Below are 21,842 nucleotides of genomic sequence, written 5' to 3' on the forward strand. Positions count from 1 at the left end.
AGTGCCTTTCCCGGCTGTCCTTTCCCGGCCCTCCAGCGGCACCCAGCGCCCTCCCGCGCCCCGGCGGGGCCGTGCCCGTGCCCGTGCCCGACGTCCCCCCGCTCTGGCTCCGGGGGAGCGGGGCCGCCCGGACCGCCCTCCGCAGCGGCGGGGAACGAGCACTGAACCCGTAAAAATAACAAATAAAGGAACTTTATCCAGCCCAGCGCTGTGCCGCGTTCCCGCCGTGCCGCAGCTGCTGCTCCGCTCCCTTCTTCCCAAAGGGTCCGCGGCGCTCCCCCGGCCCATCCTACGGCATTCCTGAGGAATTTACTGTAATTCCTTCAGTTCTGTGACCTTTGGTGAAATCTCTAAAGCAAAATCCTTGTGCCTTATCAGAGCTCTGAGCGCTCTATTCCCTTCTAATCCGGAGCCTCCCCACCCCGTCGCAGGTGCGGTGGGTTTGCTCCAGCACCTCGGGGTGTCCCCTGGGCCGGGATGCGGTGGGAACACGCGGGATCCATCCCTGCCGTCCCCCCGTGCTGTGTGACAACTGAAACCGCCGCCGAGGGGCCGATTGGGTTACGGTGCCCGGCTGGAACCTGCCAGAGCAGCCCGGCCGGCTCCCGAGGCTCCCCAGCTGCGGGGATGGTTTTCCCAGCTCCGGGCCCTGCCGCGCCGCTGCCTGGGGCTCGGCCAGCACAGGTAAGCGCCCCAGGGTGCTCCAGGGAGCTCGGGCAGCACAGGTAAGCGCCCCAGGGTGCTCCAGGGAGCTCGGGCAGCACAGGTAAGCGCCCCAGGGTGCTCCAGGGAGCTCGGGCAGCACAGGTAAGCGCCCCAGGGTGCTCCAGGGAGCTCGGGCAGCACAGGTAAGCGCCCCAGGGTGCTCCAGGGAGCTCGGGCAGCACAGGTAAGCGCCCCAGGGTGCTCCAGGGAGCTCGGCCAGCACAGGTAAGCGCCCCAGGGTGCTCCAGGGAGCTCGGGCAGCACAGGTAAGCGCCCCAGGGTGCTCCAGGGAGCTCGGCCAGCACAGGTAAGCGCCCCAGGGTGCTCCAGGGGCTTCGGCACCCGCAGGAGATGAATTGGCTTAGTTGGAGGCAGCAGAGGAGGGTGAGCTTCAGGAAGGGAATTTTTTCCCCCGGTAAATTCGAGGCCTCCAACGCACCAAACCAGACCCTGAGAAATTCAGCCAAAACATTCCTGGGGCACAGCTGCCCCGAAGTGCAGCCTGAGACACCTGGCTCCTGATGGAGGATGGAATTCGGGAAAAGCCATTTTTTCCCATCCTACTGAGACATCAGAACTTCTGCAGGTACAGAAATAGGTTGGTTTGGGACATTGGGTGTTACTTGGCAAGTCTGGCAGCACAGAAGGGGATGAGGGTGGGCACATGGTGGGTTATTTGTGGGTGGACAGGTTATCTGTGTGTGTGCCAAGGTCAGGAGTTGCAGTGAGTCCCTGGGACAGGCACTGGCACTGCCAAGGAGCTCGTCCACTCTGGTGCCCTTCCCAGCTGTGCTCAAGGACAAACCAGCAGCAAATACCTTAACAGAGGTTGAGACTGAGAGAGATGAAGCTCATTCAGTCCAAGCACTGTGAAAATCACATAAGAAGTCTTGGCTGGTTGAAATCTGGCAGAAGATCTTCAAGGAAACCATCTCCATTCATGTGGAATCCCAGAACTCATTTCTTGCAAGGATTAAAATTCACTGTCAGTGTTTAAAATGCTCCAGTCACTTAAAAATGGAGGGAAAAGAAGCAATTACTTCACTGGCTGGGAAAAAAAAAAAAAAAAAGAAGAAGAATTCCTTGCAGTTTTGTCTGTTGGGGCAGGGAATAGCACAGGCATGCCCTGAGGTTTGTAGGAGGAGTGTGTGTGTCTGTGTCAGCACGGGAGGGCAGGTCCCCTGATGCCTGGACATCAGTGCTCAGGGAGATTTGTGCAGGAGAACCTGCCAGAAAGAAGCTGGAGAGGACAGGAGGAGGAGGAGTGGGGAAAAAGGGCTGCAGTCCCCTGCAGCAGTGACATGTGTGACCATGAAGGACACGAATGGGAGGAAGACCCTCCACCTCCTTGTGCTGCCCCTCAGGCTGGGCAGAGCAGGGCCCTGCAGCTCTCCTTTCTAAGGCTTCACCTGAGCCCGTGTCAGCTCTCCCAGGTTTCCCGAGGAGGTTGTTTCCCACCCATCCCAGCGCTGCTGGCGCCAAGGGAAGGACAGAGCGCTGTGTGGTCCATGAGGAGATTCAGACGCCCCTCCCGCTGGTGCCGCAGCAGGACGAGTAATTCCCTAAAACCTCTTAGCGTGCTAAGCCGTGGGATCCCCGAGTGCTGAGGAAGCTGAGGAGAAAATCAGAAATAGCAGCTTAAGGGACAGTCGGTGCCAGCCCCGGGGGCTCTGCAGCCAAACACTCAGCTGGAAGGACCCCCCGTTGTCCTGCATGGAGAGCCTGGCTGGGGACAGCTCTCCTGGCGAGCCGCAGAGTTGGTCCAGACTCCAAATCCCTGCAGCAAACCCCGTGCTGGTGGTGCTCCCGAATCCCTGTGTCGCACTCCCGTTGCCGGCGGGGCCAGAGAGGTCCCAGCACGCCCGGCTGTCCCTGCTGCTTTGCAAAGTGCTGTCGCTTCACATTTGTCCTGTGGGTAAAGGATTTCCCTCCACGGGCACTAATCTGTTTTCTCTCCTTCCAGCTTCTAATTCCCCCCAGATCTGCGAGCTCAGGTCAGCCTCAGGCTCAACCAGGACGAGCACGGCAATTAGTCTGCACACGCTTCTCTTTACGATGGGAATAAAGTTAATTAGGAAAGGAAAAGGCAAGAAAGACCTTTGTGCGTGTGTGGCGCTGCCCCGGAGCGGCCGGAAAGGCGCAGGGATCCCGTGAGGAGCCCGGGAAGGGGCAGCCACCCCGTGCCCGGCACTGCCCGGGGGCAGCAGTGCTTTGCCCACCCCTGGACTGACCAGAGCTGTGCCCCAGCTCCAGGGGCTGCAGCAGGGCAGGGGAGCCGGGAAGGTGCTCCCAGGAGCCCGGGGGGGTAGGTGGGATCTGCTGACGGGGATGGAGGAGAATCAAGAAAGCTTCGAGCCCGTGGCAGGACAAACCTGGCGCCGGTGAGAGCCCTCGGATGGCTGCAGACTTCTGTAAGTTCTCGAGCCCTTGGGCGCAGAGGTTCAAGGGGGGTGCAGCTCCCTGCTGCTCTGCTGGGCTTTTCCCTGGAGCTCAGCCCACAGAGGTGGTGCTGGGGCTCTCTCAGTGCTCACCAGGCTCCTGCTGGAGCTGTCAAAACTTGTGCTCAGCAGTCAATTTTGAGCAAAATTTCCCAGGCCTGAAAAGCAGAAGAAATGAGCTTTGGGCATTCAGATCAGAGCCCAGAGAGCCAACTGCCCCAGCAGAGATGAGGTGGAGGGGTGAAGGTGTGCCTTTGTTGTGCTGGCAGGAGCACAGAGCAGAGCAAAATAGGACCCCCTGGACTGCCCAGTCATGGGGAGGACACCCCAAAAACCACCTTGAGGCTGCTGAGCTCTGTGCCTGTTTGAGGCTTTTTGATTTGAAGACCACATCTGTGTGTTCAGTAACACAGATGGAAAATAAACATGGGAGTGAAAAGCATTTTTACAAATACAAGATCAAATGAAGAAAACTACATGTGAATTGTTTTAGTGAGGGCCAGTGGATGGTGAAGGCACTTGCACATCACAGAGTCACAGTGTGAGAAGGTTGGAAGGGATCACAGTGAGGTCATCTGGACATCAACAGCATGGAAAGAGCATCCAAGTGCACCGTGCACATCAGCTGGTTGGATTTACCTTGGGCAAAGACAACTCCTGCAGATGTTCAGGGCTGATGTGCCCCTTTTCTCCTTGAGCATCCATGGAGCCCTCTGAACCCTTCACATGAACCACAAACAAGTCCTTGTGAAAATCCTCACCTTGCCATTTCAGGATGCTGCGATCAGGACAATCTGTACACAGGACAGGGAGGCACAAAGAAATGCTCCCAGGAGAGCTGAGAGGATCTGGCAAATTCTAATCCATTTGAAGTAATTTTGTAGTTGCAAGCAGCTAAAATATTGAGTGTTGAGAAGGGCTGGTTAAAATCAGGCTGTTTTAAGTTCTTGGATCATCTGTTCATTAATGTGCCTTGCCAGGAAAATGAAATAATCGTTTCCCCAGAGAAATTAAGACAAGCAGATGCCTAAATGCACCTCCAGGGGAAAGGGGGGCAGGTGGGTGCCACTGAGAGGAGAGACAGAAGCTGTGCCAGGCCATGGTCTGGGTGCCATGTGTAGCCCCAACCTTTCCAGCCAACGTGGCCTCCTCACTGCTAATGGCACTGCCAGCAGCCAGTGAAATTAAAATAAAAGCTGTTATCTTAGGGAAAACTAGGGGAAATACAGTATCTTGGGGCATTTCCCATGGCGAGGAGGGCACAGCACAGACCAGATGGGATCCACGAGGCACCTACGGGAACTATGGTTAAAGACGGAAAGGCCATCGCACCTCCTTTCTTTCCCTCTTTCTTTTGCAGTCACAGCCATGCCGGAAACCAACCAGGGCTGGCCCGAGTCCTTCGGCTTCCAGATAAGCGGCTCCGGTCCGTGCTACATCGTGCGGGTGCAGGAGGGCAGCGCGGCGGCGCTGGCGGGGCTGCGCCCTGGCGACGAGGTGCTGGAGCTCGAGGGGCAGCCGGTGTCGGCACTGGGCTGCCAGGCGCTGCTGGCACTGGCCCGGAGCTGTGCCCACGTGCCCCCGAGCATCGGCGTGGTGTCCCGGCTGCACCGCGCCAGCGTCCCGCCCGGCCCGCGGGGAGGCTTCGGCTTCGAGCTGGCGAGCGGCAGCCCCCCGCGAGTGGCCACCGTGAGCGCCCAGTCGCCCGCCGCGGCCTGTGGCATCGAGCCGGGCGATTACGTGCTGGAGGTGGACGGGGTGCCCGTGGCGCTGCCCGAGGCGGCGGCCGCGCTGGTGGGGTCGTGCCGGGGGCGCGCCCTGAGGCTCGGGCTGCTGCGGCCGCAGCGCGGGCACCGCGCCGGGGACACGCCGCTGGCCGGAGCCCACGCCCTGCGCCGAGAGAGGAGGCAGAAGGCGCAGGAGTTCAGCAGAAAGGTAAGGTCGGGGTGAGGGATGAGAGCTGGGGTCAGAGGTTTGGAGATGCCCACACTGATGATGAGGGGACGCTCCTGGCTTGGTCACTGGGCCCGGGGGCAGATTTGGGGCATGAACACCTGAGACAAGGGTCTGTTAATTACTTGGGAGAACAGGTGGGTGCTGTAAAGAGTTTGGAGATCCCCTGGGGGTGACCCCAAGTACTTTGCACTACAAGAATGTGGGGAAACCCAGAGAGGCAGATCCTGCTCTGCTGCGGGTCGGGATGTCCCTTCAAAGTCTGAGCCTGTCACCCCGCAGACATTTTTGCTCTTACTTTGTTGCAAAAGGGAAAACATCAATGTGATTACATCTTCATTGTGTTCCCAAGAGCTTCCTAGCGGGTATTTTACCAAACACAGCGCCTCATGCTAATTATAAATTTGATCACAGTTGTTTTTTCAATCTTTCTAATTTCCATTTCAAAGTAGCCTTTTAAAATGCTGTTATGAAAATAATCAGGCTGGTGGAGTTTTTTTGATCCCAAGTTAATAAAGGAACAAGGCATCCATAAAGAGATTCGTGGGTATCAGGCGAATCCCCTCAGCTTCTACATTAAAGATTCACAAATACACACTGAGGTTTGGATTCATAGGGCTGAGCATTGCATGGGAAACAGATACCTGCTGATTACAGGAGATTAACAAGGAGGGGAGGTTGTTCCATGCCATCTCCATCTCATGAAGCCCCATTAAGCCAAGGAAAAGATTGCTGAACAGGAGAGCAGGTTAGTTGTGATGCTGCAAATACCCTCATCAGTGCCCCTGTTCCCTCTTTGCCCCACTGAGCATGAGCACCCACAACCCCTCTGCCACCTCCCGCCACCTCCCTTCCCTGCTGAGCAGTGAACGACCCCAACAACACCTCTGTCACCTCTCATCGGCCCAGCAAAGTCACCTGGGACAACCCCAGGTGGCCTGGACAGAAACAGGACTGCAGAGCACGTGTGCTGCTGGCTCCTGGATGCTGGAGCACAGCTCAGCTGGCAAATGCCTCTCTAGAGGGAATTAACAGCACAGTTGTTTGAAGTGGCTTCATTTTTTCACATGATGTAGAAAATTATAAACCCAGCAGGGTGTTTTACCCCCTCGTTTATGTGGGAGCTCAGCTCTGGCAGGTGCTGAAATCATCCAGGTGCTCCCACTGTGAGGCTGGAAGGTCGAGGGTGCTGGTGGCTTGTATTTCACACCTGAACTGCCCACAGGTCACTTTTTCCCAGCCACCTTCATCCAGTAGAGCCCCAGGTTGAATCACACCCACCTGGCAGAGCGAGCAGTGGCCACATCAGTAGCATGAGGGCAGTGCTGGAGCTGGGCTGTCCCAGTGTCCCAGCAGCCTGAGGGCATCACCAGGAAGGGATGGAGGTGCTCATGGTCTCAGTTCCAGGTCAGCATCTCCTCCTGTCCCCTGTATGCCTGGGGACACTCAGGGGACTGTTTGAAGGGTGGCAGCACTCCCATAATGATGGAGTTACTGTCCCTGGAGGTGTTCAAGGAATGATGGACATGGCACTCAGTGCTCTGGTCTGGATGACATGGTGGGAATCAGCCAGAGGTTGGTCTTAATGGTCTGGGAGGTCTTTTTCAACCTTTAATGATTCTGTGATTCCCATCCACCAAGCCCTTGGATCTCAGCCCAGGCAAAAATTTAACAGCAGCCCACTGGGATCCATCCCATCAGGAACTCCACAGTCTGTCATTCCTGTGCTGGACCTGGGAACTGAGAAACTCATGAGCCTGCCCAGGGGACGCTGCTGCTGTGGCTGCCCCAGATTCAGTGACCTTGAAGTGCTGCAGCTGCTGGAGCTCCCGCAGTGCCTGCGCAGAGCCAGCAGCACAGGGGAGGCTGTGCTGGGGTCACAGTGCCGGCGTTGGCCTCTCCAGGGAGCTGCCGAGTGGGACAAGCACCTGGAAGAAATGGCTCTTCCTCTTCTCCAAGCAGGTGCCACCACAGGGGCACACCCAGAGCCCTGCACAAACCCCAGTGCCCCAGGGAAAGGTGAGGGGCTCCTCTCCACTTCCTACTGTTAAATCCAGCAGTGAAACCTGTTGTCAGCACAAAGACACCACCTTGAAGGAAGATCCAACATGCACAGGTGGAGAGGACAGGACAGCAGCTGGGAGCTGCTGGTGCTGTTTCCAGGACTGGTACTCATCTTTGCACTCCCTCTCCCACTTCCCAGCCCTTTCCCAGTGCTGAAGGCAGGACAGTGCTGTTTGTGGCAGTCAGGGAGTGATATATGAAGGCTGAAGCTTAAATAGCTGCAAAAGCCCAGGGCAGTGTCCTCTGCCAGACAGACCCCAGACTGATCCCAGAGCTTCTCCTGTGGGGTCACTTGTGACCCAGCAGAGTTTGGGGGTTTGGGGTCTTGCTGCCGTCCTGGTGAAATGTTTGGAATGGCAATTCCAGGGATGTGTGTGAGCCCACAGCAGTGCTGTGTGATGGGCCAGTGTCTGAATTCCCTCTCCTCCCTGTGGTTCCCTCCTCGTTGGCTGAGCAGGCGCTGCAGGGAGTTGGACACGTTCTCTGCGTGGCAGTTCCTCCATGCACACAGTTCACCACTGCACTGCTCAGGGCCCTTCCCTCTCCTCTCCTGGCTCCCTCATGGCAGGTGGATGACATCCTTGGTGACCAGCCAGAGCTCAAGGAGAAGGTGTTCACTGTCCTGAAGCAGTATGCGGCCGAGAGGAAGGTGGAGTGCCTGGCCTACACCCTCTGCATGGTCCTCACCCAGGAGTCCCACCAGCACCTCCTTGACAGCATCAGGTACGAGGTGGCACCTCCACACTGCTGGGGTGCCATCGAATCATGGGCATCCATCCCTCTGCCCCTTGGTGACGAGTGGACAGAGCTGAGTGGTACAGGTGTGGGTTGGGAGGTTCCTGTTGGGAAGGGTTGAAGAGGATCCTGTAGGGAAGATGCCACCTCCCTTTCCAAGGGACAGCTGAGTTGAGCTTAGTGGCATCTCAGCCCAGCATCCCTGTGCCCACCATCCTGGGTGGCTGTCCTGCCCAGGATGGGTGGGTGGACCTCCAATTGCTGGTCATCCCCCACCCTGCTGGGAGCTGTGGTCACTGGGCCATGGAGCCACCGCCTCTGCCTGCAGCAGGAGACATGGCTCCTGTTCCTGGTGGTTGCTGGGAAGGGAGCTGGGATTAGCTGTAGAACCACTGGAAATTCTCGAAGAGCCCAAAAAATAAACTGAGTTCGGCAGGGTGAGAGCTGGAGGCAGGCGAGGGCTTGGCCAGGGCTGCTGACAGCTCCAGCAGCAGGGGCAGCTCTGCTCAGACCATGGGCTGCCTGGGGTGCCAGGCAGTGGGCACACATACCAGGATGCTCTGGCAATGCTTGCCTTGGGGTCAGGGTCCCCAGCACCTCTTGAGCCACCGGTGCAGCAGCCACTGCAGCCGAATTGCTGCTCTTGCACAGTGTGGCCAACACTGGGGACGGAGCTGGTGCTGGCACAGGGACACGTGGTGGGATTATGGCCAGGCTGAGACGATGGCCATTAGGGAATCAGGTCTCCATCTGGCCGTGCTCTGGGCCTGGCTTTCCAGTTCCTGCTTTAATCAGTGGAATTGCAAGATATTACGGTTTCCATGACAACGCCCCCATGCCGGGGTCTCCGCCAGGCTGGTGGTGCAGAGGGTGGGGGGAGTGGGTTGGTGACCCTGGTCACACAGTGTTCCCCTGCTCTGCTGTGACTGCATGGGGGTCCCCCAGAGGCCCCCCATACCTGGGGACAGTGGGCACAGACCCCAGCACGGCCAGGATGGGGAGGGGACCATCAGCTCCCCATATTCACCTTGTTGAAGTGCCCATGTCCTGGCTGTCCTGTCCCCACTGAGCATCCTGAAGGGACCCAACATGCAAACAGCTGGGGCTGGGGGCAGGAGTGGCTGTCACTGAGCCAGACCTGAACCATCATCCTGAACTAATCAAAAAGAAACCCACCCCCCACAATTCAGGAAAATTCTTTCCTCTAGCAAGATCCATGGCAGTGCCTCGAGTGCCTCGGATATCCCCTTTGTCATCATCCCTGGAGAATTATACAGGATTATGTCCCCCCACAGAGGGGATTTGAGTAAGTGTCCAAATCTTCTTCTGGACCCAAGTCCCTCTGTGGGTGGCACAGTGGGTTCCCCTCAGGGTGTCCCCATCCCAGCAATCCTCATGTCAGTGAGGGGAGTGTGGCTGGACCTGCTGCCACCATCCCCCTCAGGAGAGCAGAGCTTGTCCCACGCCCAGGCACCACATTACAGTCCCTCAATAATGGGGTCAAACACTGTGGCCACCCCATGATGCCAAGGGGCAGCACCATGTTACATTCCCCCAATGACGGGGTCAAACCCCCTGGTTACCCTCTGCCCCCATGTGAAAGGTTAATGCCAGGGCCTGGGCAAGAGGCACCGTAGATCAGGCAGCTAATCTGGCTTTAATGGAAATGAAATATTTATCTCAGGGAAAAGATTTACTGTCTAATCTTAATGAAATGAAGTCAAGAAAATAAATAAAAAAGGTGCTTTGGAGAGCAGGTTTCCCAGCTGTGGGTGCTGGGGGGGCAGTGTTGTGTGTGCTGCCAGACCTGATCCCAGATGCTGATCCCAAGGTCTCCCATACAACGAGTTTGCTTCCAAGTAAGAGCTTTCCATGCTTTTAGTTTCACTAAAGGTGGTGAATGGCTCTTGAGTGCTCTGGATTTAGGGGTGCTGTGAATTCCTTGGGTGATTTCCACATGGCTCTAACCAGTTCAGACCATTGGTGACTGAGGAGGGGTGTGGGGTCTGCATGTTGGGGCTGGGGAAGGGCCACGTGGGGGGTTTGTGTAGGGAGGGCCCTGGCTCTGATGCTGTGCCCAGGGCTGGGGTGCCAGTCTGGGGGTGCTGGTGTGGTTGCCATGCTGTCCCCAGGGCTCAGGGCAGCCACCCACGGGCAGTGGTGTGGGTGCAGTTTGGGTGAGCAGAGCCTGTCGGAGCTGACCCAGTGAGTGTCCTGGGACTTGTCCTGTGGGAAACCCCATGAAGGACTTGGGACCATGGGGGTACCCCCTGACCAGCCTGGGCATCCCTGTGAGAATGTGACCAGCTCTGCATGCGCTGTTTCCGCTCGGGATGGGGGGCAGTGCCACACACACAGCCCTTGGCCCCACCTCTGCCTCCTGCCCTGCAGAGCCCGGGCAAGAGGAGCCCTCGGAGGGCTGGGATGAGTCACTTCCCTCCAGCAATGGCAGTGCCATCAGCCCAGGGACTGGGAGGGATGCTGGAGGCAATGCTGGGAATGGTGCTGGAGTGATGCCAACAAGGGTCCCCCTCAATCACTTGGCCCTGGACAGCTGGCTGAGCCCCAGTGTGGGTCACAGTGGTGGCAGCTGTGGGTGACAGTGTGTCCCCTGCCATGCAGAGCCAGGTGGCCGGTGTGTCCCCGTCTCCTGCTGACCCTGGCACTGGCCTGATTGGATCTTCCCTCTGCACCAGCTGTATTTATTTTCGGGCTGTTGCTGCTGCTGGCTGTCCTCCCTCCCTGGGCTCTCCCTGGGCTTTAACGTGCTCCCTGCAAAGTGCTGCTGCTCAGCAAAACCCCAGACCCCCCGACTCAGCAACGGATCCACCCAGGGCTGCAGACACGTCTCCTCTGTCCTCGAGCTGGGCTTTTCCAGTATTGGATTTTTTTCTTTCTTTTTATCTCGAATGGATTTCATCCCATTTGCCCAGAATTAAGCTCCTGCAGATTTTAATTTGCTGACATTTTTTCATCTGTTTGGTTGTGGATAGCAGGGATAATGCACGTGCTGCGCCGGGTCCTCCCCGCTCCCATCCCCTGCCCATATGGCTGATGTGTGTAGGCAAAGTGCACAGTTGTAGTTGTGCTCAAGGATGCTGAAATCTGGCTGCGAGGGGGGAAGATGAGCTGCCTCGGGTGAGTAACAAAGGCACCTTTCCTGGGAATGAGGGAAATGGGTTTAAATCAGGTTAATTCTGGGATCGAGCAGCTCCTGGCACTGCAATAACAAGGTGTGCTAGAAGTTAATTAACTCTTAGCAGCTGTATGGCCTCGGAGCTGCTCTGTCAGGGACTCTGCTGGGAGAGGGAAGCTCAGACTTGGGTTATTCCAGCACCTGCAACGCCAGAGCCTGGGTCTGGCCCTGGGGCACGGTGGGGTTTGTCTCGTCTGCTCCCCATGGCTGTGCAGGGCTGTGTGTGCAGGGCTCTGTGTGTGTGGGGCTGCTGGAGAGGCGAGGGGGTTGTTTTGTGTGTGCCTTGCACTGGTCTGGAGAGGGGAGTGGGTTGTTTTGGGCAGGTCAGGGTCTCCAGGGCACATGTCTCTCCACGCTGCTCTTATTTCTGAGCAGGTTCCAAACCAGGGCACAGCTGCTGTTCCAGTGGCACAGGCTCTGCACCCAGTGGTCTGTGGTGCTGGCACAACCGCCCCAGGTTCACCCCTGGGCTCTGGGAACAGTGACTCCCCCAAGGCGAATGTGACGGAGGGTCCTCCCTGGCGTCTCCCAGGGCTGTGGTACTTGCCCATCCCATGTCCCAGGCACTGTCTCCCTTTGAACAGCATGTTTTCCAGGCAGGGCTGGCGATGCAGCAGCTCCTGGCAGCACTGTTTAGGTTAAAAACATCTGTTTGCAGTTGGATTGCTGGGAAACACAGATGTACTGAGCTGCAATGCTGGTGAATATACCACCGGCATTGATGGGGACACAGATATTGTTCCAATAACCTGGACTGGAATAGGGAATGAGTGTGACATCCAGCCCTTGCCCTGGCTCCATCCTTGGGGGATAACTCTGGGCGGTTCACACTGTGAGATGTTATCTTGGATCTCCTGTGAGTCATGTTGTGCCTCAGTGCTGCAGGGAGGATAGTTTGAGGGAGTTTGTACTTCACTGCTTTGGTTGTGCTCCTTTGCTTCCCAAGCAGCCCCTGCTCCTGCCCCTTTCTCCTTTGGGATTGCCAAAGGGTGCTGTGGTGGGCCAGGGTGAGCCTGCTCTCATCACAGCCACTTCTGATCCCTCACACAGATGAAATCGCTGCCCATCAGGGGCTCCCTTATTATGGGAGAGATTCCACTGAGTTTCTGTTAATAACGCCCCCAACACAATCTATTTGTCTCAGCTTGTTTTTCACAGCAGTAAAATTGCTTGGCGTGTTCCTGTATTAAACTACTCCAACCATCTGTGACCATGCTTGGATAAGAAATTTCATTTTAGTCGTCAGGATTTATATGTTATGGATTGTGCTTCCCTACTTGTCAGCCCCCCTCTGTGTCCCCCCTCCTCCAGGACTGGGGGGAGATCCCTGGCTCTCTTGGATACTGATGCAGCATGTGTGACCCCCCTGAGCCCCTGATGCTGATATGGCACCGTCCTCCTGTCCATGGCCCCACCATTCCCACTGCAAAACCACCAGGATGGCAGGACAGTAATGGAGGAAAAGCAGCTCTTGTTTGCTTCCATTTAAAAAAAAATCCCTAATCTGATAGCCCAGCATATGCTCAACTGCCCAAAAAAAAAGGGAATTAGGGCAGCAGGGAACAAAACGTGCCACAGTGAGACAATTGGGAGCGAGTTCCTTTTTTATTGGTGGAGTTCAAATAGGTCATGACCAAAATGCCTCAGTGCAAAATCTCCTGATAGGAGATTAATTTCCTTTGGCAAATCAAACTCCGGCTGGGATGCAGATGGATCAGCCTGGCCCACCTGCACCCTGCTGGAGTCACAACTTTGATTTGGGAAAGTGGTTACTTGGTCTGAGTTTTGCAGTGTCTTAAAGAAAACAGAGAAAGCTGCTTTTGTGTTGCTGATCCTGGCAGAAAGTGGGTGGGGGCAGCAGGTGTGGCTCTGAAAAGTGGGGGTGACACAGGTCCCTGCACCCCAGGGCTGGTGTGGGATGCTCGTGTGGGACATGAGGGGCACTGGGCTGAAGCTGCCCCCGTGTCTCCCCATGTCACAGGAGGTCTGGACACCTGTCTGTGAGGGTGGGGGGGCACCAAGCCTTGTCTGCACCCCCTGAGCTGGTCACTGTCCCTGACACCTGCTGGGCAGGGTGGAAGCTGCAGAATCAGCCTTTCTGGGACTTCTTTTTCCTCTGAAGGTTTCTGTGTCCTTGGCAGTTGTGGGGCTGCCCTTCCCTGCCAGGGCAAGGACAAAGCCACCACTCTTGGTGCACAGCATGGTTTGGGCACAGAGATGTGGTTTGGGACATGTGAGAGCACCCCAGGGCCCCAGTGCTGATGGGGAATCAGACCCCCAGCCAGGCACAGGCTGTGGTGCTGCTCTGGGGGGAATCTTTCATCAGTCACTACTGGAGCTGGTGCAGGGAGGTGTCAGGAGAGGGTGACCCTCCCCAAAAGCTGTCAGGGGTTTGGGGCTGTCCCCAGGGATGAGCTGGGAGGCCACTGCATTCCACCCTGTCTGCACTCCCAGGCAGAAAAGCACCTTCATTCCTATTTAATGATAATGACAGTCCCATCTGCAAAACATCTGCAGCCAGATGAGTGATTATGGAGCCTCCCAGCACCAGGATAATGGGATAGCAGCCTCCATGGAAATCACAGCTCCGTGGTTGCTGCTGGGTTGGGGTGAGTCCCCACTCATGCTGGGGAGGGTCTGGAGGTGCCACATCCCCCGGAGCTGTGGGAGCTGCTGGTGCTGGAGAACAGCACAAGGCTGTGACCCCCCTCCCAGTCACACAGGCAGGTGAGGTTTGAGAAGCAGAATTTGAGGTGCATAAGCAGAATTCCTGTTCGATGGGTAAAGCCTGTTCCATGGGCCAAGAGTTTTCTCTCCCAAATGTTAGCATTTAACCAGGGCAGAAGGGCATTTCCAGACCAGTATCTGATTCCACAGCACTGCTCATAATCCAAGTGTAGCTCAGTGTTTTAATCCACCCTGGGACGTGTTTTTCTGCACAACTAACAGAGTCAAGGTCAGGTCTTTGCTAGTTGTTTTGGGGCTAAACCATGCATTTTTCATTTTTCCTTCCTTTGCTACTACCTGGAGGTTTTATCTGATGTTGGCAGCTGTGGGAAGCTTCACATCCTCTTCCATCAAACGCCAGTGATGCGCTTAAAGATGATGGCATTTAAATTAGAGATGGGGTTTTATCTTTCATTCCTACTGCAAAGTGCTGCTGTGTTACCCTGGGGGCAAAGGATGCCCCGTGGGGGCTTTGGGCCCAGGACTCTGGTGCTGGTGCTGATCCCAGTCCAGCCCCGCAGCTCCACCTGCACACCCACACGCACACACACCCGATGCCGTTTGCCTTTAAGGTTTCTCACCCCTCATAGCAGCACGTAATTTAAACAGAAGCACTTTAGAAGTCAACTAATTAGCACCAGGGAGGCATCCCCCCGGAGTTCGGCGCCGAGCCGTGCCCTCCTTTCTGTTACGAGATCCTTCGAGCTGGAAATTACAGCGACTGCAGTTTTTAGGGAAAGAGAGCGTGTTGGTGGCTGCGAGCCGGGGCAGAGCCGGGCAGGGAGGGCAGGACTGGCACTCAGGGCCAGCGGATACGGACGGAGGCTCTCGGTCGATGGTAAACCACCACCTGGGACTGAGCGTGGCGAGGGCAGCAGGGGCTCAGCCCAGGTGGGGTTGGCGGCCCATCTGGCCGCGGTGCCCGGGCACGGCGGGGGTGCCGAGCGCGCCAGGGCGGCACCGGCTGGCACACGGTTTGGTTGTTGGATCCGGCCGCGTCGTGGGCGTGAGCCGAGGCTGAGGCTCAGCTGCATGAGCATCTGAAGCATCTCCCTTTTGTTCCCGCCGCACCCTGACAAATGGGCAAGGACCGGAGTTTCTCTCGGCATTTTCGGTACGTGTCCCCGCTCTGCTCTCCCGCGTGGGGTCCGTGGCTCGGGGTGTGCTGGGAGCGCCTCGTGCCCTGCAGGCATCCATCCCTGCGAGGGCTCTGCTGCCTCTGGGGCTGTGGGGACCCTGCTCTGCCCCTGGGGCAGCCCTGCCGCTGCCCTGTGCCCACTGCAGTGGTGGCATGGGCTGCTGGGGGGAGTGGAGCGAAGCTCTGATGAAAAACTGGGGTAAGGGAAGAGCCCATGTGGGCCTGCTTTGTCTCCATGAGTGTAGGCCAGCCAAGGGGTGGGTGGTGAGGAGGGGGCTTGGGGGTGCTGGGTGTGATGGAGCCAGGCCCAGGGACCCCTCACTTCCAGCCTGGCTGAGCGTGAGCTCAGAGCAAACTCGGGGCATCTTCACCCACTCCAGCCTATGCTGGAGCTGCCCTTGCTGCCCTCCCAGGGGGACACATCCTGCCCCAGTGAGACTCAGCATTCTGGGGTGGGACTGTCCAGCTGAGCTCAGCACCCATTGCAGGACATGTGCATGTGGGAGAGGGGATTCTCCAGGGCACTGGGCTGGGAACTGGGGGAGGCAGCTCCCAGCAAGGGTGGGCTGCAGGAGTGGGACTGTCTGCCCAAAGGTGGGTGGGCACTGACCCACCTGGATGCTGTAAAACTGTGAGTGTGACAGACTGAAATGTGCTGAACACACCAAAGTCAGTCCCGAGAAGGAGCTGGGGACAGGCACTGGGCACTGGAAGAGGGTTTTCCACCCATGGCACTATGCCACTGTCCTGGCTGGGTGCTTTGGTGATGGGGTGAAAGTGAAGCAGGTTGGAACCTCTGGGGCCCATTCTGGCCTGGAAAAAGCCCTGAATTCCCATCTGTGTGTTGGAGCAGACTGGATTCTCCTGATCAGGTGCCAAACCACTGCAGAGGAGGGCTGGTGCCCTGGGGCTCAGCACACCCTGCACGGGGACAGAGCAGGCACAGGGCTGCAGTGCCCAGGGACAGGGATGCCTTTCCCATCCCCTCTCCAGCAGGAAACAGAGCCAGGGCTGACCTGGAGCACCCCAGGAGGAGGAAGAGAAGGCACAAGGTCAGCGCTGTATGGCTGTGCTGCTGCTCCCAGGCTGGCCTCCATAAACAGGGTGGGCTCATCCATGCTCTGTGAATCCCGGTGGGATTTACTGGGACAGGGATATCCCATGTGGGTGCTGCTCCTTGGTGCCATGCTGATGGGCAGAGCCAGGTCTATTCCACAGGACAGCAGGACTCTGCAAAGCTCTGGTACCATCTGCCCTGCACTGGTGCCAGTGGCAGTGCTGTGTGTGCTGTGTGGGTGGTGTCATGCTGGAACTGAGGCATCCACTAATGACCTCCCAGATGCTGCCTTTGATGGGTCCTTCGTCAAGGACCAAACCTGGGCACACGTGACCACCCCTGGATGGTCCTTTGCAGAAAGGAACTATTTTGCATGTTTAATGAGACTGTTTGTACAGTCACTCAGCTGTCTCCTTGCTGAGGCAGTGCTGTACTTCCAGCAGCAGCTCCTTGTGCAGCCCTTAAACTGTGTCCTGCTGTCTGGGCAGGGTGCTGTGCCCCTCAGTCCTGGGGTCTGGGCAGGGAGCTGTGCTCCTCAGTCCTGGGGTCTGGGCAGGGTGCTGTGCCCCTCAGTCCTGGGGTCTGGGCAGGGTGCTGTGCCCCTCAGTCCTGGGGTCTGGGCAGGGAGCTGTGCTCCTCAGTCCTGGGGTCTGGCGGCCTGATGGTGAAGCAGAGGCTGGTGCAAAGTGGGACAGCTCTGCTGGAACAAGCAGAGCCGATTTAATTTGGCCAGTTAAATGGGATTGTGCTCATTTTGCCTGTGAGGAACCCGGACTTCTCCCTGGTGGGCGCCCAGCCTGGGGCAGAGGTGTGGGGGACCTACATCCTCCCCTGGCCCTGGGCTGTGCTGCTCTGCCCCACAGCTCACAGCTGGGTGAACTATTTATTAGCACAATTTCATTATTTTCTGGTTGCTGCATAATCACAAATCGTCTGGGAATTGCACCAATGTGTCACTTATTTTAAATTGTTACCAAATGCTCTGCATGAGCATCTGCGAGCCTCGGGTGGCTTGAGATCTGTCTTCTTGTGCAGCAGCTCTTGTTTTGAGTTCTGCTTTTTGTTGGGGGGAAATAAAGATGTCCTGGTTCTAGTAGATTTGTGATTTGAAGCCTCCCCTTCCTCCTCCTCTGGCTTCACCCTGGTTTCTGTGTTCCCTTGGTGATGCTGCCCAAGGTAGCCCTGTGGGATCCCCCACCAGCCCCAGCCTGTCCAGCTGTGCCCCACTGGCGCAGCCCCTCAGAGCAGGTTTTTCTGGGTCCTCTGACACCACTTTGGACCAGTTTCTGCTCCTGTGGGAGATGTGGCCCCCGGGCAGCTGGGAGTGTGCTCACACCCCGGTGAGGCTGTGGTGACACAGGGAGGAGAGGTGAGGAGCACTAACGAACCTCACAAGGTGGTGGTGTGTGAGTTGCGATGGCAGCTGTGAGGGGCAGGGAGGGGTTGCTATAGAAACACTCGGAGATAACGGCTCCTCCAGAAGCCCCTAAATGTGCTAACAGAGGGTAGGGGTAGGTGAGCAGGTGTCAGCATCTCACTGTTCTGATGGCAGAAGGAAAAGGCAAAGAAAAAGTGTCTCCTGGTTGTTATGGGGCTCCCCTGGCCACGGTGGGAGCAGTCCTAACACAGCCCCCTCTCTCCCTCCTGGGGTCATGTTTTGCATCCTCAGTGCATTCACTGAGGGTCTTGGGGGTCCTTGTGGGGGCACAAAGGTCACTTGGCTGCCAGGCAGAGGGGAGGTGACCAGAAACAGAGGGAGTTCCCAGTGGTGTCCCCTTGCCTGCTGTGTCTCAGTACCCATCCCTGCAGCACCAACATCTCCCAAGGGGCACGAGGCTCTTGCCTGGCTGTGGAGGGCACTGAACTGTCATGGCTGGACCCCAGGAGTGTGGGGTCTCAGCAGAGAGTCTGGGGCAGGAGATGAGAGCAGCATTTTGGGGGTCCCAGAACGTGCTGGGAAATAAGTGTGTCTGAAGGAGGGGTCTGACATCATCACTCCAATGGAGCTGTGCATGGGATGGGACGAGAGATGGAACTGGTGTTCCTGGTGAGCCCAGCACCCCTGGTGTCCCCAGCCCTGGCATCCACAGCTCTGGGTGGGCTGAGGTCAAGAGCATACAAGGAGTTCTGCTCTTTCCTTTCCAGGGATGCCTGGACCCAGAGCTCTGTGCCACAGCTGCCATGGCCCTGTTCCTCACTCTCTCCCCTTGTCTCGTTTTCCCAGGATTTTCATCCCCAAGAAGCACCGGCAGCGCTTTGACGAGGTGGTGTCCCAGAGCCTGATCAGCAAACTGTGCCGCTCCAAGAGCGAGCAGCACAGCAACCGCCTGCGCCGCAGCCGCAGCGAGGACCACCAGGAGCGGCTCCTGGTCTCCACCCGCGCCAGCTCCGTGCCCCGCAGCCACGAGGAGCTCAGCAAGAGCCTGCGCAAAACCACCTCCCTCGTCACCAGCAATGTGGCCCCGGGGGCTGCCCGCAGGTAACACCTCTCCTGGGTGCCCCCCAGGTCATGGCACTGCCTGGTTTGGTGCGGAGGGCAAGGGTGGGGGAGGGATGCCAGAGAAAGGGAGAGGCACAAGGAAAGGGGATGTGTTCCCTGGGAAACCCTTGTGGGATCAGGATGAACAAACAGCTCTCCCTCTTGAAGGCTGGGCAGGTTTGTCCCCCTTGTCTGGGGGCTCTGGGACAGCCTTGGTGTCCCCTCACCATTGCAGGGCTGGCTGGGACAAGCCTGATGAGGACCTGAGGTGGCACTTGCAGGCTGAGAGGAGGTGTTGGCTCCTTGCTGGGTGGGCTGCAGGGTGCCCAGCTGTGCCAGCAGGATCCAGGGTGCCCAGCTGTGCCAGCAGGATCCAGGGTACCCAGCTGTGCCAGCTGGATCCAGGGTGCCCATCTGTGCCAGTGGGGTGCACGGTACCTGGGCACAGAGCAGGCCAACAGGAGGTTGTAGCCAGGTGGGGGTCAGTTTGTTTTCCCCCAGAACAAGTAATAGATTGAGATGAAATGGCCTCAAGTTGCAAGGGAAGGTTTAGATTGGACATTAGAGAAAAATTCTTCACAGAAAGGGTTGTGAAGCCCTGGCACAGGCTGCCCAGGGCTGTGGTGGCGTTCCCATCCCTTCAAGTGTTCTAAAACCATGTGGATGTGGCACTTGAAGACTTGGGTTAGTGGTGAACATGGTGGTGGTGCTGCTGGCTGATGGTTGGATTTGATAATCTGAAAGGTCTTTTCCAATGGTAACAATTCCATGATTCTGTGACTCTCTGTCTGGTCCTGCCCTGCCCCAGCAGGTGTCTGGGCCTGAGGCTGTGGGAGGAAGCATGGACAATCCCTGGAGCACAGGGATTAACCCACTTCCTGTGCCCAGATGGCAGATCTCAGCAGCCTTGGAGGGTGCAGAGCTCTGGCTGTGGCTCCTGCTCTGATCCCAGCCCCATCTCACCAGCAAGAGAGCAGGATTTGGGCAATCCAGGGAGTTTGATCCAGCCCATCTTTCTGGCAGTATAATCTCGGTGTGACTTGTCCAAAATCCACCTCTGGCACAGTCTCCCTCAATGCCAGCACAGGATCTTGCTGGCTGTAAATGATCTCAGTAATGCTGCCTTCCCCCAGCTCCCTACAGGAACAACTCCCAGCTCCAATCAGCCTCCCAGCAGGGAGATTTCCTAATGCTCCTTCCAAAATTTCCTAGAGGTATTTATTCCTCTCTCATCAGCCCACAAGACTCTTGCCCCCTAAACCTAATTCTGAGGAATAAAGAATCACAGACTGGTTTGGGTTGGAAGAGACCTTAAAGATCATCCAGTTTCCACTCCCCTCACGTGAAGAATTTGAACTGGATAATCTTAGCATGATTTTATATCTATATCTATCTACACATATATCTATCCTTTAAATATATCCATTTAGCCAATGTTCCACTTTAAAACCATGTTTGAAGGACACTTCAGTATCTACAGGGACCTTGCAGGGACACTGGGAGTGTTGGGGACTTGAGCCCAGGAGACACCTGGGCTAACAGGGTTGTGGAGGGGCAGGGGAAGGAAACAAGAGCCAAATCTTGGACTCTGATGTCCCATTTGCTCTTTTCCCTGCAGAACTGTGCGAGTTTATAAAGGCAACAGGAGCTTTGGCTTCACACTCCGTGGCCATGCCCCAGTGTGGATCGAGTCTGTCCTACCAGGTAAGAACAGTTCCAGCCACGAGATTCAAAGTCACTTATTGATCTCAGCTCTGAACTGGGAATGTTGTTTGCCAGAAAATAGCAAAAGCAACTTTCCCAAGGTTCCATGATGGAGTTTTCCCAGTGGGATAATGAGTGTCTTTGATGCAGTTTAGTTTGGCTTCACCCACTCCTTGTTTTGAAAAGTGGAAAGTGTGTGTTCAGTGAATATCCTGAAATGGCACCAGTGTTCCCAGTGCAGGCTGGGTGCTGGCACCCAGCTGGGTGAAGGGTCCCAGCAGCAGTGGGTGCCCTGCATGGGGCATCCCTGGGCATGGCTGGGGAGGTGGGACCCCATCCCAGGGAGCAGGTGCCACCAGCTGAGGCCCCTCGTGTCCTGTGTGTTTAGGGAGCCCTGCAGAGAAGGCTGCTCTCAAAGCTGGAGACAGGATCCTGTTCCTCAACGGTCTGGACATGAGGTGAGAGCTCACAGGACCCCTGTGCTGAGGGGCCAGGCTGGCAGGGGCTGAGCACATGTGTGTGGTCACTCTTGTGCCAGATTAATAGAGCTGCTGGTCCTGGAGAGGCATCTGCTGCAGTGCATGAGGGGGTTTGCCCCATGGGGACATCTCTTTTAATATTCTTTTATGAAATCTGGTTCTAAGAGTTGTATTTCTCTCTATCCCTGCTCCTCCTCTGATTTTTCTGTTCAAATAACAGTGTATAATGCAGGGCAGTCAATGTAACTGGGGTCCTGACTGCAGCCCACCCCCAGACCCCAGTCTGAGCCCCTCTGAGCTAATCTGTACCTGTGGTTCTGCTTTTGAAAGCAGCAGAGCCCCATCCAGCCCATGAATCACTCCCAGAATGGGATCATAAGCTTAAAGCCATATGGGAATCACATTTCCACACAGAAGTCAATTCTTCTGTATATTATGTGTGTACCAAAGCAGTGGAACCAGAGAGACAAGTGCCCCTCACCAGCTCAGGGCAGCAGCCCCTGCGTCCTTGGTTGGTCTTTCCACACAAGAACCAGAGCAAAGGGTTAGAGGAGGCTACAGGATAAGAGAGACTAATGAATATTTAAAGATTAAACATCTGATGCTGCTTCTGTCAGGGTTCAGGTTCTCACATTTCAGCTGATCCAGCAAACTGTTGGCTGATGCAGCACTGTCAGAAAACAGAGGAGACGGGTTGAGGATTGTCCTCTGAGCTGTGTTTCAGCAGGCATTGTCCCAGCCTGGCCCAGACCCTTCTCCAAGGGCAGCCCAACATTTTTTCGCCTACAAAATTACACTTTGTATTCACCTTGCATTTTCTTTTCATGAAGAATTAGGACAGGCAAGGAGAGACCTGTGTAATTTAAAGGAAAATTCCTTTTCTGGGTCTGGGTGTACCTTGACACTGTGCCATGAGCTCCACAGGGTGCCCACGGGTTATTCCTTGGGGCAGGCAGAGTGGGGAGCCCAGCACGACCCAGGCTGTCTCTCGAGGAAGGTCCTTTCTGTGCAGCTCAGGTGAAAGCAGGGGAAGATTGAGAGAAACCAGGGGAATCACAGCAGGGCCCAAACCTGCCTGGCTCTGAGAAGCATGGGAGGGTTTTCCCAAGAAAAATGAAGGCACTGCAAGCTCTGTCTCCCCACTGCTGTCCTGGGAGCTGCTGCCCA

At 56.6% G+C, this 21,842-nt stretch overlaps 1 protein-coding gene across 1 annotated transcript in view; it reads left to right on the top strand.

Annotated features, from left to right (window-relative positions):
- Window positions 1-4,511: 4,511 nt before the first annotated feature.
- The window catches only part of GRID2IP (Grid2 interacting protein), a 34,104-nt gene continuing 16,773 nt past the window's right edge, over window positions 4,512-21,842 (top strand). Inside the window, exons 1-5 of the mRNA XM_071571061.1 lie at window positions 4,512-5,078; window positions 7,729-7,883; window positions 18,238-18,492; window positions 20,111-20,196; window positions 20,585-20,654. Coding sequence (XP_071427162.1) covers window positions 4,512-5,078; window positions 7,729-7,883; window positions 18,238-18,492; window positions 20,111-20,196; window positions 20,585-20,654 — 1,133 coding nt within the window. The remainder of the gene's footprint in view (window positions 5,079-7,728; window positions 7,884-18,237; window positions 18,493-20,110; window positions 20,197-20,584; window positions 20,655-21,842) is intronic.

The sequence above is a fragment of the Pithys albifrons genome, chromosome 16 (assembly GCF_047495875.1).
Source record: "Pithys albifrons albifrons isolate INPA30051 chromosome 16, PitAlb_v1, whole genome shotgun sequence".
Classification (NCBI taxonomy): Eukaryota; Metazoa; Chordata; class Aves; order Passeriformes; family Thamnophilidae; genus Pithys; species Pithys albifrons.